General features: G+C 38.6%; 1 protein-coding gene across 3 annotated transcripts in view; it reads left to right on the top strand.

Annotated features, from left to right (window-relative positions):
• Positions 1 to 27,962, top strand: part of LOC143219220 (protein O-mannosyl-transferase TMTC1-like) — a 719,300-nt gene that overhangs the window by 546,412 nt on the left and 144,926 nt on the right. For all 3 annotated transcript variants that reach the window (XR_013011281.1, XM_076445179.1, XM_076445165.1), the window contains one exon: positions 26,990 to 27,111. Coding sequence is in view for 2 of the 3 variants with exons in the window: in XM_076445179.1 (XP_076301294.1) it covers positions 26,990 to 27,111 (122 nt within the window). In the remaining variant the exon portion in view is untranslated. The remainder of the gene's footprint in view (positions 1 to 26,989; positions 27,112 to 27,962) is intronic.

The raw sequence follows: 27,962 nt of genomic DNA, 5'->3' as shown, positions 1-27,962 counted from the left end.
TTCGAATTATAATTAAATCTCAAATGTCTGTTCCGAATAATTACAATTTTTGAAAAAAATTTTTTTCGCATTCTGTAGTAAAATAATTGCTCTAGCTTCCCAAAAAAGTTGAAATTGTATAGAACAATATTAAAAAAGTTATCGCCTTTCTCAGTGCGTTCGAATATTAATCCGAGTCACTGTAAATACGTGAAATAGTACACGTGAACCCGTGTACTTAAAACGACACATACTGAGGTACGTGTATTTAAATACACGTATTTAATACATGTATTTAAGTACACGTGTGTTATTAATGCACGTACAAAATCACGATCTCTAATTAACATGGAATTATGCTACCCTCGAAGCCACGCAAGTTTCGTCTCACACATTTGTTTTGAACACCAACAACAACCGAGTTATTCGGGTGACCTGATTTAGGTATCTAAACCTGTACAGTGAGTTACCTTGTCAACGATTGCTTTGTCTATAATTGCTTCACCTACATCTTATTTGTGAGACCGCCTGAAAAAATTCCAGATTTATCACGACAGCCCCGTGTTGCAAGTATTGCTTCAACAGCTATAATGTGAAGTAAATCGAAGACAATTAATTTCTAGCATCTTCATCTCGACGTTAGGAAACATTATTGCAGCGAATCAATACCGTTTTCTTGTGCTGACAGCGGGGTCAGGGAATTCGACGATGTCGAACACGAACTGGCGAAACACCGCGAAGTTAAACGATCGGCCAGTTATCGTCCGCAAGAAGTCATTTCGCCTCTAAACGGTTCGGCCACGAATGCTCGGAGCAACGAACCGCAAAGTTTCACGCTGGTAGCCGCCGCAGGCGACGCGGCCGTCTATGATAAAGTTGTACTTGGCTCGAAAGCCATGAAGAAAGTTTCGCGGCGCAACTGGCGAGTCAACCGGCGAGAGGCTGGCCACCCCCGGAACCCTCTGTCTTCCGGGTTATCTATCAGTAACGCGGCTGAGCGTTCAGCGTAATGACCTCTTTAAGGTTTACCGTACCGCTGCCGGTCGGTGGCCACTTTTCTCAAAGAAGCCCATATCTGTGGTTTTAATGTTCGTCTTGCTCTTTTACCAACCCCCTCTCCGCTGCCCCCTGCCACCCCACCGCCCCTGCCGTGGTTCACAGTGGAAATTAGACTCGAGATCAAGGTACCTCGCCTACCTACACTGATGGAACTGCGAACGGCTGTCTTTTTCTGGAACGAGGTCGCCCTTGCTTCCTCTTTGCCTTGTCGCGATAATCTTTGTGCCTGACATCCGATTTCTGAGATGTTTCTGTAGTAGTGCTTCTCGCCATTGTTCTCGATGCAGCATTGTCCGCATTCAGCGCGCGTCTTTGACACACTTTGGGGGGAGGAGGGAGGATGGTGGGGGAGAGGGCCGGAAGCATCGCATGACTGTTGAAGCTTGGTGATGGAAGTTTTAGAAACTGTTCTTGCTTGATGTAGACTACCGACTACCTTGAAGGTACTTTGGTAGCCCCTGAAAGACCAACTGTTCTCCCGGTGACCCTTTGAAGGGACACTTAGGACCTCGATAACAGCTTACAGTCCCTGAAGGACTATTGTCCGCGAAGTAGAATTGGTCGTCAGTGAAATGGCTTAATCGACCAGGAATGCAGATTGAGAATGATCGTGATGTTGATGAAGGATCGCCTCAATGAGTCCTGCCGGATATTATTTGCTATGCTCAATCTTATCAATCGTATAATTATTAAATATGTTTCTTCTATCGATCGTATTTGCTGTTAATAAATGTTAAATGCTTTCGGCGCAATGGTTCGGTCGTTTACTACTAATTATGAAGCAATATTGCTAATTATCAAACAAAATCAACGTTTCGATCCTAGTTTGGATCCTTTTCAAGATTTATTTGAATCGCGTCTGTAAAGTAAATATGTTATAATAATTTCAAAAACTATTAAATGATTGAATATAAGGAATATTGTTCATAAAAACTCACTCACTTGCTTTGGGGAAAATAAATTTACAATAATTGTGTGACACGTGTGTTACGTGCGTCGGACATGCTTGTTGTCAAGACACTGATGTAAGAACGTATTGATAACGATCTAGGTTATATCTATCGATATAAGGCGGTAAATTTGAAAGGTCATAGTATGTTCTTAAATCCACTCTTATTAATATACCTTGATGGTAAATCGTTATTAACGTTCAACTTTTATTGGAATCAGTTGCATACAGTCAATTGTATGTCGGAAACAGCTAGTTCAAAATTTTTAGATAATGACAAAAATAAGGTTTATTGGAAAAATTCATCATAGAACATTACTGGTTTAGTAATGTTGCGTAATATTCATGTATCTCAGGTGTCTCATACCTAAGATTTACGCTGCGATGTTTAATCATATGAATAGTTTCCAATAGTAGTCTTTGATGTAAATTTTCTTCTTTGTCAATAATTTTGACGTTCACAAAATCAAGTCTATGTTCCATTTCAAGTGAATGTTTCGTCAATGCAGTAAGTTGTTTGTGGAGGTAAGAAAATATTATGCTTATGTTCTGTGATACGGGTTTTCAAGTTTCTGGACGTTTGTCCAATATATACTTGACTACATCCCAAGCAAGGAATTGAGTATACAATATTGCAACTTTCTAAACGTGGTAGCTTGTCTTTAACAGGTGAAAACAAGGTTTTAAGATAATGTGGTATCCTGAAAATTGTATGAATTCCTACTCTTCGAAAGATCCTTTTTATGTCATTTGAGATGTTCTCAACATAAGGTATAACAACGGTATTTTTTCAATTGATTGGACCAGTTCTTTTAAATCTATCTTCCATTCGTCTTTCAACCAAAAGAGGATGATATAATTCCAAAATACGTTCCTTGAGGATCTTTGACGTAAAATTTTCTGAGTAACCGTTGTGTTTTAATACATTTTTTATTAACAGAAAATTGTTGGGTCAAAATTCAGGATCAGAGAGTAAGATAGCTCTATCTATCAAACTTTTGATTAAGCCCACTTTATGTTACAAAGGGAGAAACGCGTAGAAGTTTACATATAGTTTTATGAAACCAATTCGTTTTGAACATATTTTCTGTTCTAACGACACTCACATTGAGAAAGCTTAGACTTTAATTGCTTTCCATTTCATATGTGAATTGTAATGTTTCATGAAAGTATAATTATTGTAAGTTGTGAATTCTTGGCTAGACTTGTACGTGTTACTATTGCGTCTATCATTGTATCAGGTGTATGAATTATTGTTTGCGATTTTAGTAATTTGTGGTTTCATTTGAAAATTAAATTTTATATCGATCACATTGTGCTTTGGAAGTGCTAACCGTCAAGCGGAGAAAGATCTTACCTGGAAGCATACCTGGAAGATGTTACCTTTATTGAGAAACTTTCGCATACCGATAACGTACGTCCAAAAGTACATTCAAGTATGTCGATAGATGCAAAGTGCTGGCTAAATAAATGGGTGTGAACCAATTAATAATTTATTGATATCACAGATGTTTTTATAGGTACCATCAATGTTTTTTTTACATATTACCATATATATTTTTTTATTGCATTGTCCAGCCGATCAAAAATACATTAAAAATACATGTCCTTGAAATGACCTTGATCTTCAAATTGAAGCTCTTTATTCATTGATCTTAATGAGCGTCGATTCGCAATGATCTCTTCATTGTCACAATTATTTACAGTAGACGGAATACCTGATAGGTGTGCTGCGTGTGCTAGTATATCAAACTACTTTAAAATGGGAATAGAAGTGCAGCACTATTAAAAATAACTCAGGAAACTTCGAACATAAATTTTAATACCAATACGAAGATGCTCGGGCGAGATGCACTGGAAGCCGTTTCTCGGCTGAAGGCTATTCGACCGACTTCTCGGCGCTCTTTGCTCCCGCATCGGTCGAACCAACGCATGTATCCGGTGCTTCGCTACTTTTTACATGTTCCCGAGCTCGTGCGGACGAAAATATGGTCGTGAGGGCCATGAATAAATCGTGATTCACGACATCGTTCTTCGCAACTCCGCCCGAAGATATAGAAGATGAGAACTCCGCGTATTCCCGCGGTTCCTTTCTCTCTGGAATACGGTTTAAACGGCTTCAAAGGTACAGAAACAAAAGGTTCACTTTTATACCGGAGTTGCGCGGATGGTTTCGCGAACTTCCAGAAACTGGGTTGCTGTTTCTTTACGAATTTACGTCCAACATTCCTTCGCCGGGAACCGCCGCATGAATATTTTCCTTGAAAGTGGAACATAAGTCCGTTTATTTTGATCCTCTCTACTCTTTTAATCATTCATACGATACAAATATCCGAAATTTCAGGTTGCACGCTGACCCGTATTAGTCATTCTATTTCCGAACCCGGACGATCGTCGAAATTCGTGAAATTCAGCACTTGACAGAATACCAACTCGGGATTTCAAACACTGTTTCAATACGGACTGTCACTTTGTCAATCTAGGGCTATTCTAAAATTGCTAAAACTAGGTAACAGAGTCGCCAGATCAGGGGAATTGACTGGAACTGATGGGAAAAATTCCTCTCTCTCTCTCTCTTTCTCTCTCTCTCTCTCTCTCTCTCTCTCTCTCTCTCTCTCTCTCTCTCTCTTTGCTAGTATCGAAGTAGTCATATGACATTGTGACACATGCACGACAGAGACGGAACGCGTCATGTGACCGTAGGGCAGTGCCGGACACGGTTGGGGCCTCTCAAACGCTTGCCTCCTCCACCAACCTCTTCTTCATGCAGCGCGTACCTTCGTCGCATTCGGTGATGTCGCGTGTCTCCTTTGCCCCACCTTAAGTACCTTCGTAGCTACTCGCGACAGGCGAAGCGCGTCCTTTCTCCATGGTAACAGCGCTTGTTGGAAGGAAACAGTGGACGCTACAGTTTTACCTCAATTGAGGCAAACATGCCATGGCTAGCACCGTAGTAGGCGAAAGTAGAGTGGGGAGACAAGTCTTAATCTGACGACTCTGCTAGGAAAACCTATTTTTAGAATTCAAACGCTCTTCAAGCTCGTACAGTTCTCCGTTTGTTAAGGAATGTGCTCTTCACGACACATTTTCTGTACTTTTCTTAGCAACCGCGATTGCGGCGTCTCTGTACGGGTGACTATTCTTCTCGTTCAATCGGATAACTAATTTTATCTTCTTCCACATGGGGTAACAAAATTGAATCAACCCATCAGACTTCTTCTGTAAGTTCTTCCAACAAGTTTCCACAGCAAGCTGGTACGTCGTCATTGCTATTTATCTTTGCGGCTGACATAGATCTTGATTGACTCAAATTACCGCTTCATTCCGTCTTTCCTAACTGGATTTTATTTCTCGGGACGGATTCCAATCGCCATGGTCTCCAGATACTGCTTAAATAGATATAGTCGTTGCCAATTTAGCCTCGTATTCTTCAATCCCATGCACAGAAACTTTACATGTACTCATAACGTTCAAAAAATGACACAATTTAAATTAAAGTTGATGTTGAATACTTCTTCACCACGTTTCTCTTTAAATTCGGAGCTGATTTAGACGTTTCTATCTACAAGGACTCATTAATGATTGCAATGTTACTGTCGTTGATAAGTAATTTCAGTTCTTTCACCGGTAATCCTTTGATCATTCTTAGTGTTGAATGGTACTTGTGAAACGAATCTTTACATATACTCATAACGTTTAGAAAATGACACAATTTAAATTAAAGTTGACGTTGAATACTTCTTCACCACGTTTCTCTTTAAATTCGGAGCTGATTTAGACGTTTCTATCTACAAGGATTCATTAATGATTGCAATGTTACAGTCGTTGATAAGTAATTTCAGTTCTTTTGCCGGTAATCCTTTGATCATTCTTAGTGTTGAATGGTACCTTTGAAACGAATCTTTACATATACTCATAACGTCTAGAAAATTACACAATTTAAATTAAAGTTGTCGATGAATACTTCTTTACTACGTTTCTCTTTAAATTCGGAGCTGATTTAGACGTTTCTATCTACAAGGGTTCATTAATGATTGCAATGTTACTGTCGTTGATAAGTAATTTCAGTTCTTTTACCGAGAATCCTTTGATCATTCTTAGTTTTGAATGGTACCTTTGAGCTTTTAGTTCTACGTTATTTCGATCAGATTAATTGATAAATCTATTACCCACCATGTACGTATCCTTCTGAACATTCAATGCATCATTTTCATGGGAGAGCTCAGACACCGTTTTGTCGCCCTCTTGTCGTTCAACACTCGTCTCGGTAAGTACAGACGATGGCTTTTCACATTCCTGACAGGCACCGTCGCTATCAATCATATAGGTGCCTTCCCTCGATGAATCGGTTATATGTGACGTACTCAAAGCACCCTTCATATATTCACCCTCCATTATCTCTACATATTTCTTCCTTGCTTCAGCAAAAGTGTCCATTATGATCCCTGACAGCGTTTTTCGACTTCAAGACTCGTTCATCGATGATGTTCAATTTACTCGTAAAACCGCTATTATGCAAATCTACAGGTTTATGGTGAGGGTCTAGCAGAATCAGAGTGGGTAATTAGCCAATGTTCATTTCTTTGTCTGCTAAACAGTTTTCTTTGACTGAAATACTATTCTGTAAAATTTTAGATGTGGTTGGGTGGGTAATTAGCTAGTGTTCATTTCTTTGTCTGCTGAACAATGTTCTTGGACTAATACTGTTCTGCAAAATTTTATTTTCTACTAGCTTTCCTCCGCCACGCGTTGCTGCGGCTCAGTATTTTTTAAAAGCATGTTTTTACCTGTCACAGATGTGACATTTTAATCACGTGATTGCTGATCACGGAGTCGTGTTTGACGTTGTTTCTCGTTGTCGTCTTTCAGCCCGTCGCGTTCGTTCTGTTGAGTTTCATGCAGATCTGAAGCTGCAGAACCCGATCGCCGTGCTCGCAACCGTGCATCCTCAAGTCTGGCGCGTATTTGAACCATTCTTTATGATGCCCGTTCTTCCTCAATTTGATTTGATCTTAATCGTCGCACTGCTTCCGTTCCGCGAGTACGACGACCTAAGTTTGCTTTTCTGCGAGTCATTCTTTTTATGTACTAAAGTAGAAAGAAAGTTATATCGATAACATCTAAAATGGCTAAACATTAAAGACGGAAAAAACACGAACTAAAAGACAAAGAAAAAACTTAATAATTTAAAAATACTAACCAAATATTTCAATTGAAACGCAGATCAATCTACTCGGCTGAATTCCAATGCAATGAGAAACTTACAGAACAAATCACTCCGAATCGGTCAAACTTTCTATTTATATATATTTCACGATACAATTTGAAGCAGAATACCACTGAGAAGATTCTCGTCGTGAAGCATTGGTTATAACTTATAACACGAAACCATATCGATTATTCTACATCAATGTTTTCGCAAACGCGCCACATTCACATAACCTGAAGTAAGCAGTTAGCGTTGTAGCCGGTGGAAAAAGTCGTCAAAACTCTTGAACGAATGGACTTTTTCGAATGCGGATTGTCCTTAAAACCTTCCCGAAGAAACGCTGCGTCTAATGGCTCAAACCCCAGCTTTCTACGTTCAGCCGTTATGGAGATGTTCGATTACAAACAAACGGACAAACGGACATTTACGTTTTTATTTATATAGATTTTTGTCAGTTATTATACTTAAGACGCTCACGCATTCGATCGGTTTCCGTTAATGGTGCTCTCTGTAGTTTGTCATCGAGCCAAGTAATGGGATGTGCCGCGCGGATCTTTCAGCTAAACGGCGTATAATTGGATTCGCATCTGCGCGTGAAGGGTGTGCCACGCCAGTTGTTTTGGTATTCAAAGTAGTTCGGATACTCGTAATAGACAGCACCTCAGACCCGTTGCCTCTGATTAATAGCGCCGCAGACAGTTCCCTGTGCTCGGCTTCTTACAAATTATGTGTTGCAAGTTCGGGGTCCTCGTTCAGATTTGCGCTGCGCGCCCCCGCGTTTACATGCGTCGTATCATTGAACCCATCGTGTACGTTTGTTCGCAATTTATTACTTTCCTCGAAATCCTCAGCGCCGCGAATCCTTCATCGCGTGCATTCGCCGCTTTCGCCGGTGACATCATTACTCTCAGTCACTATGATATTCACGCTTGGCCCCTTTTCGACGCTTCCTGCGTATTTAAGCAATCTAGCCACGATTTGTCTTCACCCGAAGATCTATCGCTCATTTGCGAATTGATACCATTCAATCTGTTTGCTGGTTGAAAGATTGTTGCACACGAAATGTCCGATTCATAACAGCAACATATCTTCGTAAACGGATATCATTTTGAACATTTAGGAAATACAGGTATTGTCTAGAATTGTCTAAACATCGTGTCTGGGTTCGTTCTGCGATCGAGTGGAACATCGTCATTTTCGAGTTATTTATTGGCATGCTTGGCCCTTAGAATTAGTTATGGACTTGGGTACGGTTGAAAGTTAACACATTACCGACCGGTGATTATTGCATAATTTTGAAAAATATATGGCACACGGTTAAACATTTTTTAATGGAACCTTCAATAGCAACAGCAATTTACATTGTGAAGTAACTAGTCGCCCTCAATAACATCATGTAATAGTTTCATTTAAGATTGCAATGTAAAAAAAATTTCTTGGTTTTTTTTATACATCACAATTATTGAAAATCCTATTAATAGGCTTCCGGTAGGTAAAGTGTTAAGTGTCTCGTTTCGTATCAGGAAAACAAATCAGCTGTACCCCAGTCAATGACAATTGACGCATCGCAGGCCCACACTCGGCGGGAAGGGGACGCCAGAGTTGGGGATAAATCTTACAATTCGAACAAGGGATCTTTGTGCAGCGTCTTACGAGGCTTGCGTGAGAAATTACGGATTTTGGTAAGCGTTCCAGAGATTCTGGATTTCGCCCCAACTGCCCCCTTTTTATCCCTGCCAAACAAATTATCTTTTCCCGAGTTCGGTAGGGAATTGTAGGAGAAATAGGATTTAGAACTTTAAGATGCTTCGAGGAGAATCGTACGAACCTTATACTAGCATATTGAATCGTAGAACGTTACGAAGTTTCCTTTTAGAACTGTATTAACTTTGGAATTGAATTTGAACTGTAAAGTGAACTGTGAACATTTCTTCTGAACTCTTCTATGAATTTTTCTATGGACTTTGCATATGAAGTTTACAATAAACTTTTCTATGAACTTTTCTATGGATTTTTCGTATGAACTTTACAATAAACTTCTCCTATGAAGTTTACAATAAACTTCTCCTATAAACTTTCGTGAGGACTTTTTCTATGAAGTTTACAATAAACTTCTCCTATGAACTTTTGTATGGACTTTTCTATGAAGTTTACGATAAACTTCCCCCATGAACTTTGCTATGGACTTTGCCTATGTTGTTTACAATAAACTTCTCCCATGAACTTTTCTATAGACTTTTTCTATGAAGTTTACAATATACTTCTCCTATGAACTTTTCTGTGGACTTTTCTATGAACTTTTCTATGGACTTTGCCTATGTAGTTTACCATAAACTTCCCCTATGAACTTTTCTATGAACTTTCCATGAACGTACTATGGACGTATTATGAACTTTTACTATGAACCTTTACTATGAACATTTCTTCTAAACCTTTACTCTGAACTTTTGAACCTTGGTCTTTCTAACAGTTCACGATAAGTGTTCCAATAAGTTTCTTAGAAGTTCGAGTAAGTTCGAAGTTTCGAATAAGTTAATTGCCCGTGAACCAGCGGTAATCTTGTACTGGACAACGCTCTAAACATGTATTCTCCTCTATTATTTTAATTCTTATACGTTTCCTCCACCTGTGACCTTGACTGACCTAAAGTAATTATAGTCACTCAATTTCTAATGAAATTGGCTGTGGTCGTAGGTGTTGTTACGAGCCAGGGTCGCGAGAAGCACGAGTGGCCGGCGAAGGTTTGTTATCCTGTGAATATGGTCTCAATTTGTTAGTTAAGGTACGCGGATTATTGACAGCGATTATTGACAGCGAGGACGAACCTGATGCGTAATCAGGGAGCTGCTGCGAAGCTGAAACTTCGTGAACGATCCCAATTCGAAATTGGGGAGCCACTAGGTTGGATAAATCGCGAACGAACCTGATGCGTAAACAGGGAGTCGCTAGGATTGTTACTGGGCCCCGTAACTAGTGTAATTTAGTTGATACAATCCGAGCGGTAAGATCGTATCGTGTGGGAACGTTGAATTACTCGATCAGAATTTTGGGACAATAATAATGGGTTTAGTGATTTGCACGAATTTACCAATAAACACAAATATATTCTCAGAAAATACGTTACATTTCTGGAATTGTCGCGACTGAATAAGATGGAATTAATAAAAAGTATTACACTGTCCAACAAATTTCAACTTTTTAAAAGTATTTCGATTCCGAATCTGTTTTTCATTTTTTCCCTATGCGTCCAGTTTTTGAGAAAATGGAGTTTAAAAAAAAGACATATTTTTCAACTTTAAACAAATATTGTGATGTAATTATAAAAGATATTGAATTCTTCTTTACAGCAGAAGATTCTGTAGAGTTTCCCGGATACAATGATATCTAATATTAATACATTATGATTGTTTAAACATGTTTAAACAATGATTAAAGACGGAGAGACACCACTTTTGCACCAATTTTTGCGGATATTTTCGAATTTATCTCAAAAAATAAGGGTACAGCGAAAAATTGAACTATACCACGCGAAAGAGCAGATTTTTATCTTGAGAAACCCCCCTTTGAAGTTTGCATGGTCGACGTTTTTTTAAAACCAGAAAGCAAAATATCTTCGCCCGACATGAGTTTCCGCCAGTGGCGCTCGGGACGGGATACGGCGCAGCGACGGGATACGGATACGGAGCGGCGAACGACCGTTCTGGTGGTGAGCGCCACTGGTGACAACTCATGTCGGGCGAAGATATTTTGCTTTCTGGTTTGAAAATAACGTCGGTCATGCAAACTTCAAAGGGGGGTTTCTCAAGATAAAAGTCTGCTCTTTCGCGTGGTATAGTTCAATTTTTCGCTGTACCCTTATTTTTGAGATAAATTCGAAAATGTCCGCAAAAATTAGTGCAAAAGTGGTGTCTCTCCGTCTTTAATCATTGTTTAAACATGTTTAAACAATCATAATGTATTAATATTGGATAACACTGTATTCGGAAAGTCTACAGAATTTTTTGCTGTAAACAACAATTCAATATCTTTTATAATAACATCACAATATTTGTTTAAAGTTGAATAATATGTCTTTTTTTTTAAACTCCATTTTCTCAAAAACTGGACGTATAGGAAAAAAATGAAAAACAGATTCGGAATCAGTGCGGAAAACTCTATAAGAATCGCATAGTAGGAATCGAAATACTTTTTGGCTGTTGGACAGTGTTATCTGTTACGGACAGATACATAGGCATAAGATAGATTATTACGGATAAGAATTTGGCGGACTGGATATAGTTATCTCCGTATTAGTATAGTTTATAAGCGTATTGTAAAGCTATAGGCGACGTTGTGATGTAGTTCCTTCTACATAAATGTGCGCGAATCTCGGTGGCGGAAATGCAACGACGCTGTTGTTGTAACGCATGGTCAAGCCAAGCGAGTAAAGCTAGACGCAAGGCGCTAGAGGCGCTAGAGCGGCCCTTAGGCCGCTAGAAAACCTCAACAAATGGAGGGGGAATATTTCCCGGATATGAAGGTTAAACGAGCACGGGGGGACCGAAGAGTTCACCCGGGGATGTCAGGCTACTGGAAGAAGCCACGAGATTCGCTAAGCACCTGAAGAGGAAAAAATGATTGCGAAAGCAATAGAAAGAGAAGAATACGAGAAATAAAAGGCAGATCGGTTGTACCAAGCCTTCCTGCGGTCCGCAGGTATGCGACGGTATACGGGCGGATTCTGCAAAAAAAGGGATTCAAGGCACATGAAGGGTGCCAGCGGCCGCGTGCCAAAAGGTACGTTTTTATTCGATTATATGGATAATCGAGGGATTCCCATTATTAAGAATCCTCGGAAAATCGGTAGGTCCGGGGGGTACGAGGTTCAGTATCGTGTCAGCCAGCGATGTAACAACCACAATTGTTTGTGCAGAAACACAAGATGCACGGTGTTGACGCACTGGCAATGCGGGGTCTCGGAGCAACTTTGCAATTGCCTGATAGATTTTACACCGAACTCGCGGAATCTACATGGTTAACCTTGATATGAAGGGGAACTTTAGTCCAATCTCACAGAAGTTAACTCTACGAGATGCAGCACGACGTGACACGATTCGTGATTACGGAAGTACTAGCCCCCGAGAGTAAAAATTTAAGGGTTTATATAACCCTAGAATGAATGGGATGGTTTGTTCATAATCTGAGGTCACGTAGGACTAGACTCTCGTTTTTGTTTCTTTCAATTAAATCGGGCCAGAGCTCGGTCTTCGTTAAAAGGGTCAACTATGATACGAAAGGTTATCTAGGACGCTTACTACCAGAGACGATCTTGAAGAGATTCCTGTGAGAAAGTCGAACGGAATCTTTTCTCTATCCGTAACAGTGTTTAAAAAGGGGTGGTCCCATTAAAAAAAATGAAGGTGACCGTAAGATCTCTACAATCAAATAACATAAAAACAACTATTTTTATGGCATCGTGTGAGTCCTATTGGACAATTCAACTTTGCCCTGAAAAGATTTGCCGTATCTCTAAGAACAACAATTATGTTTGAGGTGCACCCTGTATATCCGTTCTGTTTTTCTAAATGATGAAGTTCTTCAATCCTGTTTTTGTCGATTGATCTGCCAACAGTTTCGAAACACACTCGATCTTCTTCAGTTGATATCTTTCTTTCAAGCAATTTTTGTTCGATTTCTGAAGCTGCATTGGTTGCTATTGAAACCACCGAGTTCCATTCTTTCTACGTTCATAGGTAACAAGTTACTAATCATTTCGGAACTCCTGCATCCAGACAGATGATCCTCGGCTACACAATGTTCGAGCATTTTCCGCTCCTGCAATTCTTCCTCGGACAGTTGATTAATTGCTGCGCTTGATATATGACGCTCTACTGAGATATCACTATTACCAGGAAAATTAAAGTGCAATGCTCGTTTCTATTTTGAACCATTTCACGTAAACCCCTTACATGCAGGTAGAATACGACTGTCTGTTCTGAACTATAAAAACTTCCATATTTCAAAAATCAATTTTATTACTGATGGTGTAATATAAGTAACACTGCCAGACACAAATTTTACGTTTTGATAACTACACTCCTCAAAAGAATTAAGGGATCACTTGTGCGAACCCGAAAAATTGGTCCCACTTTACGTGATCAGCAAAAAATCGATTTTGCAAAATCCTGAGGTCGTAGACAAATTTTGAGACCAGATTTGAAATCAGCGTGAAGTAGTAGGCGATTCTAAATAGATTTTGGTGCGCTGAATACGAATCCAAAATGTATATATTTCTCTCAATCACCTTCGAATATTGAGAAATTTAATTTTGAAGGAAAGGCAAATTTACAGCTTTGAAATTGAATGAATGATTCTTACGCACAACTATTCTGTAGACTCTTCTAATTCAACGATATATTTTTCGTAATATTATGAACTTTTAAATAGTGCTTAAACAGAATCAGACATCTTTAAGGCATTGAATTTTTAATTGATTTAATGAATTCATTTCTTCAGAAGCCCTAAAACACTATTACAACTGGAATTTCGTTTTCGATTGACAAAATAAAGTGCTTGTGCATGTCATGAGCCATTAACAGTGTGATGAAGACAATAACAAATGTTTATAACTTTACGAACATTATACCTACTGTTGGATTTGTGTTGTGTATTGATACTTGTACGATATTAGTGTGATTCGCATAGCTGCTACGATTAACCCTTAGCACTCGAATGGCGACTCTGAGGCGCCACTGAAAGTTGCTGTACTAGTATTCAAAATATTGTTTACGTTATTAAATATTAATAATTCCTAAACATCTAGGTATTGTATGGAGTATTCACCAATTTCGTATCCATCTAATTTAAGAAATAATAGAGAATGGGAATATTATTTTGGAAATATTCTTGGTTGGAAGAAATGTTTAATTTTCGAGTTAAAATATCTCCGAGTGCAAAGGGTTAAAATAGAACAAATCCTTGAATTTGAAAATTTGACCATTTTCTCACAAATTAAAGAACAAACAACTTTGGGATTCGTGTTCAGAGCATCAATCATCCACAGGGTGGTATATACGAATGCAGTGTGACTGAGTATTGACGAATCAATACGCTGCAGAGAATATTTTGATGCCAAGATCAGTTTCTCGACATTTTTCATTCACAGATAATTTTTTCTGTACTTATCAACGACAAATTGAACTTCTGGATGTGTGTGATGTGTGAGTGAGTGTAATAAATATGGAAATGAGAAATGGACGAATCAATCAGAATCGAATTGTTCAACATATTGTAACCAATAATTGTCTTTACTCAATTTCTAAATGAAAATCTAGTTACCCTGAATTCTTATCCTCTTTAGGAAGTATTGATGTTTACAGTTTGCAAGTGAATGTTCAGCAATACTATGGACAATGTTACCCGTCACATAAGTATAATTTCTTTGATATTCAACACATGCTATTATACTAACCACAGGTGGTAGCTTTAAAAATCGACATTCATGATGTAAGACCATCAGAAAGAATGTATTTTCTATTTATATACAAGAGAACAGGTTGTAATTTAAATGGGTAGGACCCAATTATAAACCTTATAAAATGCTTCGTCAAAGCAGTGTGTTGTGTTGGAGACAAGAATATATTGCGTTTATGCTTAGTGACGCGTGTGTCTAGGTGTCTAGATGTTTGTCCAATGTATTCATGGTTACAATCTTTGCAAGGTATTGCATATACTACATTACAACTTTTCAACGTAGGTATTTTATCTTTAATTGGTGGAAATCAATGTCAATGCTCAATTTACATAACTAAAGTTATTATAGCAAGTACGTATTAATTAGAGATCTCGATTTCACGTGTATCTGAAATACACGTACACGTGTAGTTCGGATGTTCGTCTTGAAGTTCGTGTATATTCGTTACACGTGTACACGTGTACACGTGAATTTTCAATACACGTTCAGACTCGTGATCTCTAGTATTAATATACTTTTTACTCAATTTCAATTCACCTATTCTACTTATTTATATATATATTGTCTTGTAGACGAAAAATTTATTGCAAAATTGCTAGATTTACTAAGTGATCGAAACGGTAGCGCCGAAAGCATCATTAAATTAAATATTCTCACATTATCGTGCTGTCAGTTCCCAATTCACCAGATAACTCAAAAGAATCTTCCAAACTTTTTAGTGTTTTTTCACGTTTTCCCATAGCCACAGTCTCTGACTTGCGATATCCGTCGAAAAAGTTAATTCATTTGACTTTCACTGGCGTTTAATGGCTTCGTTACTTTCAATTCAGAGAAACGATTAGCTCTCGCTTTCTCACTCGAATATTTCTAATCTGCTAGCGCATCCCACGGCTGCTAGAACGCAACCGGAAGCTAATCGTATATGAATCCTCGGTAGAACCGCGTATCTCGGTTTTGTCCTGATTAGCGCCACCTGTCGACGCGTCGTATCTTATAATCGCAGCTGCGCCAATGCGAATGTTTGCGGTAGATTGCACTTCAGATGTGTCAGCTCCGCTTGACTGATGCGCTCTGTTTTCATCTCCTATTTTCGCCGCACGCGCGTTCCACCAGTTGTCACAGGCGATTCCGCGTTTTCCGCGGAATCGGCGAGACTTCGAGCACTGGCAGCGGCTGACACATTTAATGTCTGATCGCACGCTAGCGTGTCATTCACTCGCACATAATTTTTTAGTATCTGGCTGCCTGGATCCAGCGAGTCGGTTCACGTTTGCTTCGAACTCGATGCTTTTCATCGATTTATTCTTCATGAATTTCGCAAGGGATTCCGCTGAACAAAGAGAAACTACAGAACAAACTCTTTACGGTCGAAATCAGGGACCAAAAATAACAGTTATTCTAAAATTTTCTATGATAAAAATCATGAATAAAGAGTTGATTATTATTAAGATAAAAGATGATGAACAAAATAATTAAAAAATGTCAATTTTTTGTTCTGTACTTATCTTCTGTACCTATAGTTCTTTGGTCGCAAAGAACAGTTATTAGTGTCCAAAAATTCGGATCCTTCTCAATAACTGTTAACGATGAAGAAACACTATTCGTACATCTAAATCGTGTTCCTTGTAGACGGACTAATACAATTTGGCCTCGCGGCCAAAAGAAATTGCACTTGGTTTTCAGTTGCTTTTCTCTGTGTCACCCATCCCCCCAACCATCCATCCATCCATACCCCATGCCAAATCCTATGCTTTATTGTCTATAATCGATGTTATAATCTATCCTAATGTCTTACATCTCATATTGCCTTTCCCTCTCTCCTTCCGATTATTTCTTCCCTTTTTCTCTCGATACTCCTGAGCCAGTCTACTATTTCTTCCACTCTTTTATCTTCTACTATCTTTTCTATACTTATATTTATTCTCTCTACACTTTCACAGTCCTCTGCCATACGCTTTAGCTTCCCCAGGTGTCTTTCGCATATCATGCACATTTCCTCTTCCTCCTTTCTCCAAAATTTATTTCCTTCTTCCATATTTCCACATATTACTCTAGCCATCAGGCTCTGACTGTCTCCGTCTCCTTTCTCATCTAGGTACTTTGGTACCCTTACTTCATATATATATTTATAGATATCTATCACAGAACCTAGATGCCATTATTTTACCATATTGCCACTGTCCCTGAATTTGTCTATCCCTCTCCTTCAGAGTCTTGATAATTTCTATAGTTTCTTTACCTTCCCTTCTTTGTTTTTCTATTCGAGCTTGCCCGTATCCCCCCCTTGCTGTTTAGTTACTCCGTCCTCTTTTTGCTATTTCTTGTTATCATATCTCCCACACCTTTTCTGTTTCCCTCAGGCATTCCTTTTCGAAACTCTTTCCTCCGTTCTCTCCACTCTCCACTCAAATCTTAATGTTTTCTCACCTGCTCTAATTCGTACCTTCTCTCTCATGGTTTCCCCCAGTACCATGTAGTCTGGCGTTGTCCTATCTAGTTTCAGGCACCATTTAATGTATTTCGTTTGTATTCTCTCCAGTGCCTCCTTTTCCTTCCACCCAAATATTTCTGCCCAATACATCATTATCCCTCCTACTGGGCAGTCTAACAAAAGCATTCTTTTCTTAAACTCATCCCTAAATAATCATTCTCCTATGCCCTATACTTGTCCTAGTACCATATTTGCTACCATCGCTCTTTCTTTAACATGCCCCGTTATGTCTCCATTCCTCTGTAGTTTTACCCTGTTTCGGATTAGATGGGGTAGAACGAGTCACTTCACGTAGAAACAAACTTTATTTCCCCAACTAGAGTTCGTTCAAAATTGTCAACGAACTTGTACAAAAACGAGTGATGTATCGAGCCAAAACACAAGCTTGTTTTGGCGAGATTTGTTTAATAAAGAGAGTGAGATGAGAACAAGACGAGTGTTTGATGAGATAGAGATATTCACGCGTAGAGAATCCGTGAATCTAGAGATCGAATAGTTTTGTCTTACTCGCGAAAACCGGTCAAGAGACGCGCGACGTTTCCCGTTAGTAAGAGCGAGAACGATTGACTACGATTGAGATCGGAGTCGAACAGCTGGCAGTTTACCGTCACCGTCGAACTAGCGATTGGCAGATCGATAGAGCGATCAGCCAATAGGAATCCCCTTATGATGGGGTCTATAATCGATCCTAATCGAAGTCCGACGGTGCTGGTCTATGCTACTGCGAGCTGTTTATCGAGTCTCGATCTCGCTGTTACGTACGGTTCCGCCAATAGCGGGGCAGCGCGGCGCGGCGCAGTAGATCGACGCGTTCACGCTGCCGACAACGCTCAGCCAACTCCAACCAACTCACAAGTACTTAATTCTTGTACTTCCTTAATTTCTTCTTCCCCCCATTTCCACTCCCTCTTCTTCTTGCTCCCCCTACCTTTTCCAAACACACACCCCTCTCCCTTTATAGTAATTTCACTTTATTTCCAGAAAATTTTTCTCGTTAATTATTAGGTTTAGGGCTAATGAAGGTCAATACTTTTTTTACTCAGAATTCGACATTCCCCATATTTTGGTATAAAAAATATAGTATTCCATTTAAAAAAACAAAGTCGACCTTCAAATCTCCGAAACGCTCTCTCTCTCTCTCTCTCGATCTCTCTCTCTTCCACCTGTAAAAAAATAAATACACTACATAATGTACCCCTTCAGACCATGCAACTTCTGTATACAAAACTTTTCCGTGCAACGCGTACTTTGGAAGTTACATAGGTGTGCAAGTTGCGTATCCTGTATGTACAGGATATTCCAAAAATACATGTCGCCACCACTATAGCCTCCCCCAGACCATTATATGGAATTAAATAGTTTACGAAACTGTAATGTTGTTTTTGAAGAGAACAGTTGACTGGAGACCTCCCCCCGCCCCCTAGAGTTTTTTCAGACTTTTGTTGTTCACGATGAGCACCATAGGATTGAATGGAAACAATTTTGATTTCGAAAAAGGGGTAAAGGTCAAATTTACAATCCATTTTTTCGAACACCTCTGGATCGGTGGAGAATTACGCTAAAGTGGTCGCGACGTATAATTTTGAAACTTCCTGTAGATATTCATACATTTCGATATTTTACGTTCTGTACGAGATCAGGAGATTCTTCCGTAATCTTCTCTTCTACTACGTTTTTGTAGAGTCGGAACGTTATGAGCAAACCTTTCCGTTCACCCTTATCTCTGGTGTCTGACAAATGCTGCTCGTACGTTCCACCCCTACTGACTATAACAGTTGACCTCTTCTGTTGTTTACTTTCATGCCTTTCACATTCTTCATACAATTTCCTATTTTCTTCAGGGTCGATCCATTTTTCATCGTTTCTTTTGTGCTTTGTATAGGCTGTTTCAAAATTATATGTCGCGACCACTATAGCGTGATTCTGCATCTCCAGCTAGGTCGAGATTTGTTACAAAAATGGACCGCAAAATTGACCTTGTTATTGAATCACAAGATCAAAATTGTTTTTTATCTTATACCTTAATATTTCAACCGTTCTCTTAGGAAACGGCTTTAAAGTTTCGTAAACAATTTTATTTCATATATCTGCAGGGTGTCCCAAGACGGCATAAACATGGTGGGGATGACTCTACAAGAGAAAATAAGGAATAAATTCTTTTCATTGTTTTTCGTTTGCGAGAAACTTGAGTTTGAAAATTCGGCGAACACGCGTGCTATTGTATAGGAATCATCTGACGCGTCTGTTCATGACCAACTGAATCTACTTTTTAAGAACTCTAGGCACGCGAACTTGACGGATTGATAGTCAATTTTCTCGAAAAGAACGCGTCAAATGAAAAATTTTTTTGTATATTTCCTACTTATTTTCCCGTGTGGAATCATCCCCTCCACGTTTATACCATTTTAAGACACCTAGTAGACATATACAGTATGCGGCGCAAATTAGTCTCCACGATTTTTCAGCCCCTTCGGGTGGTCGGACAGAAAAATGTTTCGTACCAAAGTTAATTAGTATTTAACCGACAAGAAATTGCACAATTTTCTAAATTAAAAAAAAATCGTTTTTCAACAAAAAAATCAAGGTCGCTGTCATATCTTTTAATGGCACTGGGTACTTTTAATTTCATAATATTGTAGGCGACGCGACGTCGAAAAGAATTCAACGACCTGCTATACGATGACTTTCAGATGACCATTAATTAAGTTAAATACTAATTAACTTTGGTAAGAAACATTTTTCTGTCCGACCATCCGAAGGGGCTGAAAAATCGTGGGGACTAATTTGCGCTGCACCCTGTAGAATAAAATAGTTGGCGAATCTTTAAAGTCGTTTTTTAAGAGAACGGTTGAATTGAGACCTACTGTTCTCGATGTTCTACTGTTCTACTGTTAATGAAGTTAAAAACAATTTGTACCTTGGAATTCAATGGGGTTACCTTGGGTCAATTTAGCGGTCTATTTTTCTAACAGATCTCCACCGGTCAGAATCACGCTATAGTGGTCACGACATACATATAATTTTGGAACACCTTGTACCTCACTCACCGCTAAATAGCCTATCATTTTCCAAAATTAAAGCTCCACACTGTTCAATGTCTCCTCGCTCGATTCGTTGGATTCTACTTTCTTCATTTCTAAGTCATCACTTTCAATCCCGATAGGATTCACGTGCTGTCTCTCTCCGGAAGTTATTCCCCTGTCTCCTGTATTTTCGTGGAACCTATATCGTTGTTTTTTCCATTCTCGGATGGAACATTACGTCCCTCGCTCCCTCGTTATTCTTTTTGCTTCTCTTCCGTGGCGTGTATTTGCTCCGCGGGCGCTGATTCCTCTTCAATACGTTCGCGTTTCACGCGGCCATGTTTGTTCGTCTTGATGGGCGCGTGAATTGATGTTTCAACTGCACTCGCAGATTTATCATATTTTTCATGAATATTTTCACCGGTGTCTGTCTCTGTGGATACGTTCTACAGAGACGAATTCAGTGTCTGAACCGGCACGACTTGACTTGACAATGACGTCATCGATATTTTTATAATTTCCGGGAACTTGCATTACAAAGCCCTACGTTATACAATAGTAATTACTCGTCGATTGTAAGAAACAGCAGCCAGGTAAAATATTCAGTCTTTCTTTGACCATCTTAATAAGTGGAAAATAATACTACAATGTTTTTGAATTCTCTTTAACTCTTCACTATGTTAAATTGCACCCACCCATTTTTTCCGTAACTGTGTAAAATCTACAGTTTAGTAATTACTCTGAAACTTATACTTTGTACGAAGAAACTTTATTTCTAATTTATCAGACTTAGAATTTCATATCTTAGCAAACGTCGTATTTGACTAAATTCTAATTCGACGACATAAGGTTGCATACATTTCTTACCTTTGGCAGTAAGTTTTCATTCATAATAATTACCTTTTCTAGCATGAACTCACCCCCAAAACCGAAGCAAGCACCTGCGATGCCTATGACGTTAAAAATTCTATCGAACATATCTTGGTCACCTGTCTAAAATACAATGCAGGAAGAGCACAACACAAAGTGCTAGGACCGCTGAACATACTACAAGCGGAGAACTTCTGCAAAAAAGCTCCAAACTTCCTGAAAGACATCGGGATATACCACCTGATATAGACACGTGCCAAACCATCGACACACCCAAAGGGGTCACTATTAACCGCAGTTAGGTGCATGTGACCTTAAACACGCAATCAAAAGAAAGGTTGTTTGGTTTCGAGGGGCACATACGTGGTATACATAACTTTTTTCAGGTGAAGGTCAGGTGAATGTCAGGTGAAGGAACTACATATTTTTTAACTCCTACGTTTGTAGCCCTTCACGAGACCATTTCAACGATGTAATAAGTCAAGGTTATTCAAGGTCATTTTTGGTCATAAACGTAAAAAAATATAACTTGTGCAAAACAGTGTTTTCGGTTGAAAAATAATCCCTCATAACTTTGAATCGCTAACAACTCATTCAAGGATACTACGCGGGTAAACACCGTTAACTTTAACATTTTTTTATGAAAAAAAACGAAAATACTCGAACTTACCTCCTGCATTTCACATATTTCTTTTCACACTAGGTTTACGGCATCAATAAATAAATAAATAAATAAATAAATAAATAAATTGTGAGCAAATTATTAATGGGAGACAAGAAATTAATTTACTTAGGGTTCCAGCAACCCTCTTTGAGTGATTTCATTAATAAAGCTGAGAATATCCCCTAACGTAAGCATTCACAGTGAATTTATATTTGTCTGACCTTAACTGACCTTGAATGACTATATCGTTGAAATTGTCTCGCAAAGAGCTATAAACGTGAAAATTCAGAATGTGTGGTTCCATTTAAAAATACTAGATTGACCTTCAAATCAGCTAAGCAGCTCCACCTGAAAAAAATTATGTACACCACATACTTAATGGACCCCTCGAAACGAAATAACTTTCGCCTGAAACATTTCTTCCTACCTCAAAAAACATACAAGTTATTCAGTCGGCTTGTCCGAGTTCTAGGTGACTCACCCTGTATAATAAGTTTTAGCTCGATTACGTCATAGAGCATCGTAATATAATAAATGTGTCCAAGTTCGAAATACGTAGAGAAGTGATAGCTGAATGTAAGTTTATGTTACTGGCAATCGTTTCTCAAGGAATCAATTTTGCTGTGACTGTGACGGAACATGTACTCACTGTTTGATGTTGCTAAAGTCTCGTGCACCGTGAAACGAACTAAAATCACGCTGAAGGTTTATTGCCGAAAGTAGGCGAACCTTTGATCCCTGACAGTGTATCCAAAGTCCAAACACCCCACCTGTCTGCCAGCACAGCGACGCGACGCCAAGAAGCAACCCTTTTCAATCAGTTCCGGTCGAAGCCAGGCGCTGTGATCTCGTTTCCGGAGACTTTAATCCAGCCCGGTTGTTGCGTGATTTCTGCTGTCCATCCCCCAGTCAGTGGTAGTCGCTCAAAAACCTTGTCCCCGTCCTCGACGTGTTTTCCGGGCGCTTTACGACACTCCTCTTCCGCGACCCGCTCGTTAAATCCCTGGCGTCCGAGCGCGAACGAGACACCAGTGACACACAAAAGAAGAGCCAGTCAGGCGAGCGGTGTCTTCATCCTTACAGAATCATCCCTGCGCTATTTTCCCCCGGTCAATAAACCGTTGGTTCGATACCGTCACTAGCAACTGCGAACGCGACCAATTTCACCATGACGTTTCCTAATACACTGTTCCACGAAATTAGCGACCTTGAGACACTGAATTGTAGTCGATACAATTGTTTATCGTTGAACTCCTCTAACTTCGTGTAAAAAGATCTTGTGTGTGAAATATTCTTTCTGTCATCACTAAAAATAAAAATTTTCTTATAGTCCAGTCAACGAAAAGTTGTAGAGGGAAATGGAAGAAACACAATTTTTAACTTTGGGTCTTTGTTTGGACTAGTTAGGAGTAAACATACTAAAAGTCCCTACTCCTAGGAGGCGAGCGGGGTGCAGGGGGCACGTAGAAGGTTTCCTTCATCGGTTTTCCGCTTATATCTCGGAAACTATGCGACCTAGTGATAAGACCATTCTATAACACAATTAAAGTTGACAAAATGTGTCACAAGATTGATTTGATTCAATTTTTCGGTATCTCGCATAGTTTCCGAGATATCCACGCTCAAAGTTCACTTATTGTGCTGAAGAGTTGGCTAGTCAAATAAGGCAGTGGTCGGCACGGAGGAGACTCTGCAGGCCGCTCTCGGCTCGCGCCGCCTCCTTTTCCCACCGCACGTCTCGCTCTCCGTAACGGCCCTAGTCCTCAGGCCCGTACATATCCCAGACTGTATGAACTGCGCGTGGCGCATTAGGGCGACACCCGTATCAATAGGTTTCCACATTACCGTTGAGGTACTATTGTCAATGCGTTTTTTTTATGTGGTTTCCCCTGTAGGCCTATTCCACTCTGCTGCATGACAATTTCTGAAACTAACTTTGAACAATAAATGCTGAAGAGAGAGAGAGAGAGAGAACTACTTCTTAATTCCATTGCCAAAATTTTAAACAGTCATTCAGACAAACTTCGTCGTGGACGTTTAGATGTACTCGGAATATCAGATATATCAAATGAAAGATTAGATGTCGCGGCTCGCATCGCAGACGATAAAGAAGCGTCATTCAACCGGGTGCGCTTTTCCGATTTAATATTCCGCATTTTATAAAACGAACATACGCACAGATATGTCGATCCGAACATTGAAAAAGTTCTCAGTGCGAAATTTCTGAGGAGAGGATATCTTGATTCATTTAATATTTAAAAAAATTCGACACTGTTTTCTTCCCTAGTCTTCAGAGGAACTTTTTGATGAAACTCGCGAAGTTCCTCTTGATACTCGGAAGCTTGTTCTTCGATCATGGCCGCGAGGGGGTTTTGAAATAGTCTGAAATCATTTTTAAGGGAATCGAAATCAGTGAAACGGTTATCGAAGTATTTGTCAAAGTTATATGTATATATATATATATATCTCTTTTCCGTGTTTATTGTTCAAAGTTAGTTTCAGAAATTGTCATGCAACAGAGTGGAATAGGCCTACAGGGGAAACCACATAAAAAAACGCATTTACAATAGTACCTCAATGGTAATGTGGAAACCTATTGATACGGGTGTCGTACTTATCAAATCATTATTTAAGAGAACGATTGACTTGAGACCCATGGTTTCTTCTAGATTTTTGTTCGTGATGAGTACTATACGATGCGATAAAAAATAATTTTGACCTTGAAAATAAGGGTTGATGTCAATTGCGCGACAAGTTTTTTTTAATAAATCTCCACCGATCCAGAAATATAGAATTCGGCTGTGGTAGTTGTGACTTTTGTACACTAGGGTGGACCTTAGCTATACAGTAAGTAGCATAACTGATTCCACACACTTCAAATCCGAACTTTTTTATGAATGGAGCAAACGACTTCAATTTCTCTGTAAGTCTAGAAGAATTAGTTTAGTAAATGATGTGTAAAAAATTTGTTGAAAAAAATGCATTTGGACGGAATTGTGAAAAACAATATTAAAAATTGATTTTTACACCTTTTTTAGCTGGGCTAGTGACAGTGAAAATTTAAAAGATGTGTTTTGTCAACTGGTATAAATTATATACGCTCTGAAAATTTCATTGAAATTAGTTAATAGGTTTGCGAATTATAAACGCTCAAAAGTGGTAACAATTGCAATTCTTCAAGATTTTCGGCCTTTTTACCACTTTTGATCGTTTATAATTCGTAAACGAATTAGCCAATTTCAATGAAATTTTCAGAGCGTATATAATTTATACCAGTTAACAAAACACATCTTTTAAATTTTCGTTATTGGCCCAGCTGAAAAAGTTGTAAAAATCAATATTTAGTATTGTTTTTCAGAATTCCGAGCAAATGCATTTTTTTAACTTATTTATTACCCATCATTTACTAAACTGATTGTTCTAGCCTTACAGAGAAATTGTGAAGTCGTTTGGTCCATTCATATAAAAGTTATTCTGATTTAAAGTGTGTGAAATCAGTTCTGCTCCTTACTGTACCTGGTAAAATTTTGTTTGCAAGAGTTTTTTCACGCCCCCCCCCCCTGAAACTGTGCCATTGGGTAAGAAAATAATTACCGCAAAAGATAAAATTGATCTGATAAGGGGAAGACGTGCCACATTGACGATGAAGTTGCGAAAAACATGAAATTTTATAGGAATGGGAATATTTGAGGGAAAGACTTTTGATTATATGATTAAACAACGAGTCCACCGTAATGTGGCACGTTTTGCCGACGTCCGATTGGTCTAAAACTTTGGATATATCATTTTGGAACAATATTAGGGGAGGGGGGTGTGCGTGTCCAAAATTTCATGGTCGAAAAATGAGGTCCACCCTAATTATACACCCTGTACTCTAAATGAAGCGTGTGCCGTCGGTATTATAGAACAATCGAATCAGACTAATACCTCACGTGTAATCAATGTTTGTGTTTAATGTGATTGTTGAATGTGTATTTAGTGTGTATGTTCAGTACTTGTGGATCGTACGTGTATCTAACGGGTATGTCAAGCGTGCTTAGAAACTAATATTATGCCTCTACTGCCTTATCACTTGTTCTTTGGGTTATCCTAATATCGACAGTATACTTTCTATTGAATTTACGTAAATTCGTGACCAAAAATCACAGATTGAAAGCACACTTTTATAAAATCACAATAAAACGTACGTGTCAACAGTGGTTTAACCTCTGTAAAATAGTTTGAATTTGTGTATTATTAAATGAAGGGAAATATTCAAGATCAATCATTGCCTTCAAAATTATCTTTGTTAAACGTTCTCGGAGTTAATCCATATTTCCTGTTTTTCGAAAGGTCTACCTTCGACATTAGTAAAATAATTTGTTTCAAAACAAATGAGGTTTCTTGGTGTGGACAGTCGCTTCGCGAATCAGTATCTATAATATAATCAGACATTGTATCATAGTATACGTGGACGCCCCCCTACCACCTAATACTAGCTAATTCTGATTGCATATTCTTCCCATTGTAGATATTCAATGAATTGGTTTAACAATTGGAATTTTGAAAACATTTTATATTAACATCCAGAATATACATATTTAATATCTTGATTTAATTGCAAAAATGGATCATCACCAGCTTTGTTGACCTCATAGCGCCATAAAAATTCACACATGTGATCTGTAATTGAATCATTCTTAATGCCACCCCTACTTAGACTCTAGAGTGACATTAAAATAGTAAAAAAATTTTGTCGGTAAAGTAGGGACTGACATTGAAATGATAAAAAATTTTTTTTGAGTCGCCAAAAATCCTTCTGACAATCATTATTTTAGTAAAAAAAGAACCTATTCCCAAAATTTCATCCAATTCTGAGCACGGACGTAAACGGAAACACAGCCAGATTCAATAATCATTTTATATAAAGTAAATTTTAAATTTAATTTCGACTTAAAATTATGGTATCCTATACCATATATAATTAAAGGATATTAGTTAAATTATAATTAATTATAATTAAATTTCTACTCTCTCGTTTGTCAGAAATATTTCAAATAGTATTTTCTTTAAATTTCACGCGTTGTGTAGTTAACGAGTTGTAGTGCTTGAGGAACATTTATGACAAGATTCTAAACCCCCTCAGAGTACACAAGAGAAAACACAACATTTTTTCTTCGAATAAACTTTACTTAATACGCGGTCAGGGGTTGGCGTTGCATTCCTTGGTAATGCCGAGGCAATGTCGTTCTAAGGCAGACCACTTTTACGCCACGTGCGACTAACACAAGCGACTTGTGTTTCATTTTGCAGCAACAGAGGCACCCGCCCCTTCTTCTTGGTTGGATGTTCCTGGTACTGCCGTTCCTGCCCGCATCCAATCTTTTTATTACCGTTGGATTCGTCGTTGCGGAGCGAGTGCTATACATGCCAAGGTAATATTCATTCTCCGCTTGATTTTAATATTACTTCGATCACGTTTTTTATATCAAACCAATACCTACCCATACAGTGGGTGCACAAAGTCTTTGTACACCTTATAAAAATTAATAATTTTTTTTAAATTGGACCAAACGATTTGAATTCTTTTGAGATGTTCGAAGGGTTAGTTCACTAGATAATATATGAATACATTTTTTTAAATGGCTGTTGGTCGGAATTGCGAAGGAGCGAATGTTTCTGCAAATGAATACGTTTATAGGAAGCGTTGATAAAACAATAGAACCCGGTAAGAAAGCGTTTTTGATTTTAGGATTCTAAAAATATATTTCTATAGTACATTTTGCGTAGAACGCACATGCTTTTCATATTTACAGTGACTCACGAAAGTATATGAATGCACTTTAAAACAGTACAGTGCAATTTACAACTTTTTTATAGTTGGAGCTAACGACCTAATTTTTTTTAAATATTAGAAGAATTGGTTTACCAAATGACGTGCAAAAGAGATTTTGAAGAAATTGCAATTGCTAAGAGTTACATGAGTTACTAAAAACTTTTTTATTACAGCTGGTAATCAAAATTAAAATATCCACGAACTACAAGCGCCTTTTTTCTTTTTTTTTTTAAAGTTTAAGGACTGTTAGAATGCATAAAAATGCATTTACGCACTACCATCCCCCCGAAAGATGACGGTCGGGGAGAAAGTGTGGAGCTCGGCACGGTACTCGAGCTACAAGTGACTGAAAGTGGTGAAAATCGTAGTTTTTCACGACTTTTTGCCAGTTTCTGCTTAAAATCTACAGATTCTTATATCTTTCGATGTGTGTCGTTTTTTTCTGCGTCA

Source organism: Lasioglossum baleicum, chromosome 2 (genome assembly GCF_051020765.1).
Source record: "Lasioglossum baleicum chromosome 2, iyLasBale1, whole genome shotgun sequence".
Taxonomy (NCBI): Eukaryota; Metazoa; Arthropoda; class Insecta; order Hymenoptera; family Halictidae; genus Lasioglossum; species Lasioglossum baleicum.
Note: the sequence above shows the minus strand (reverse complement) of the source record. Positions and strands in the feature narration are given on the sequence as shown.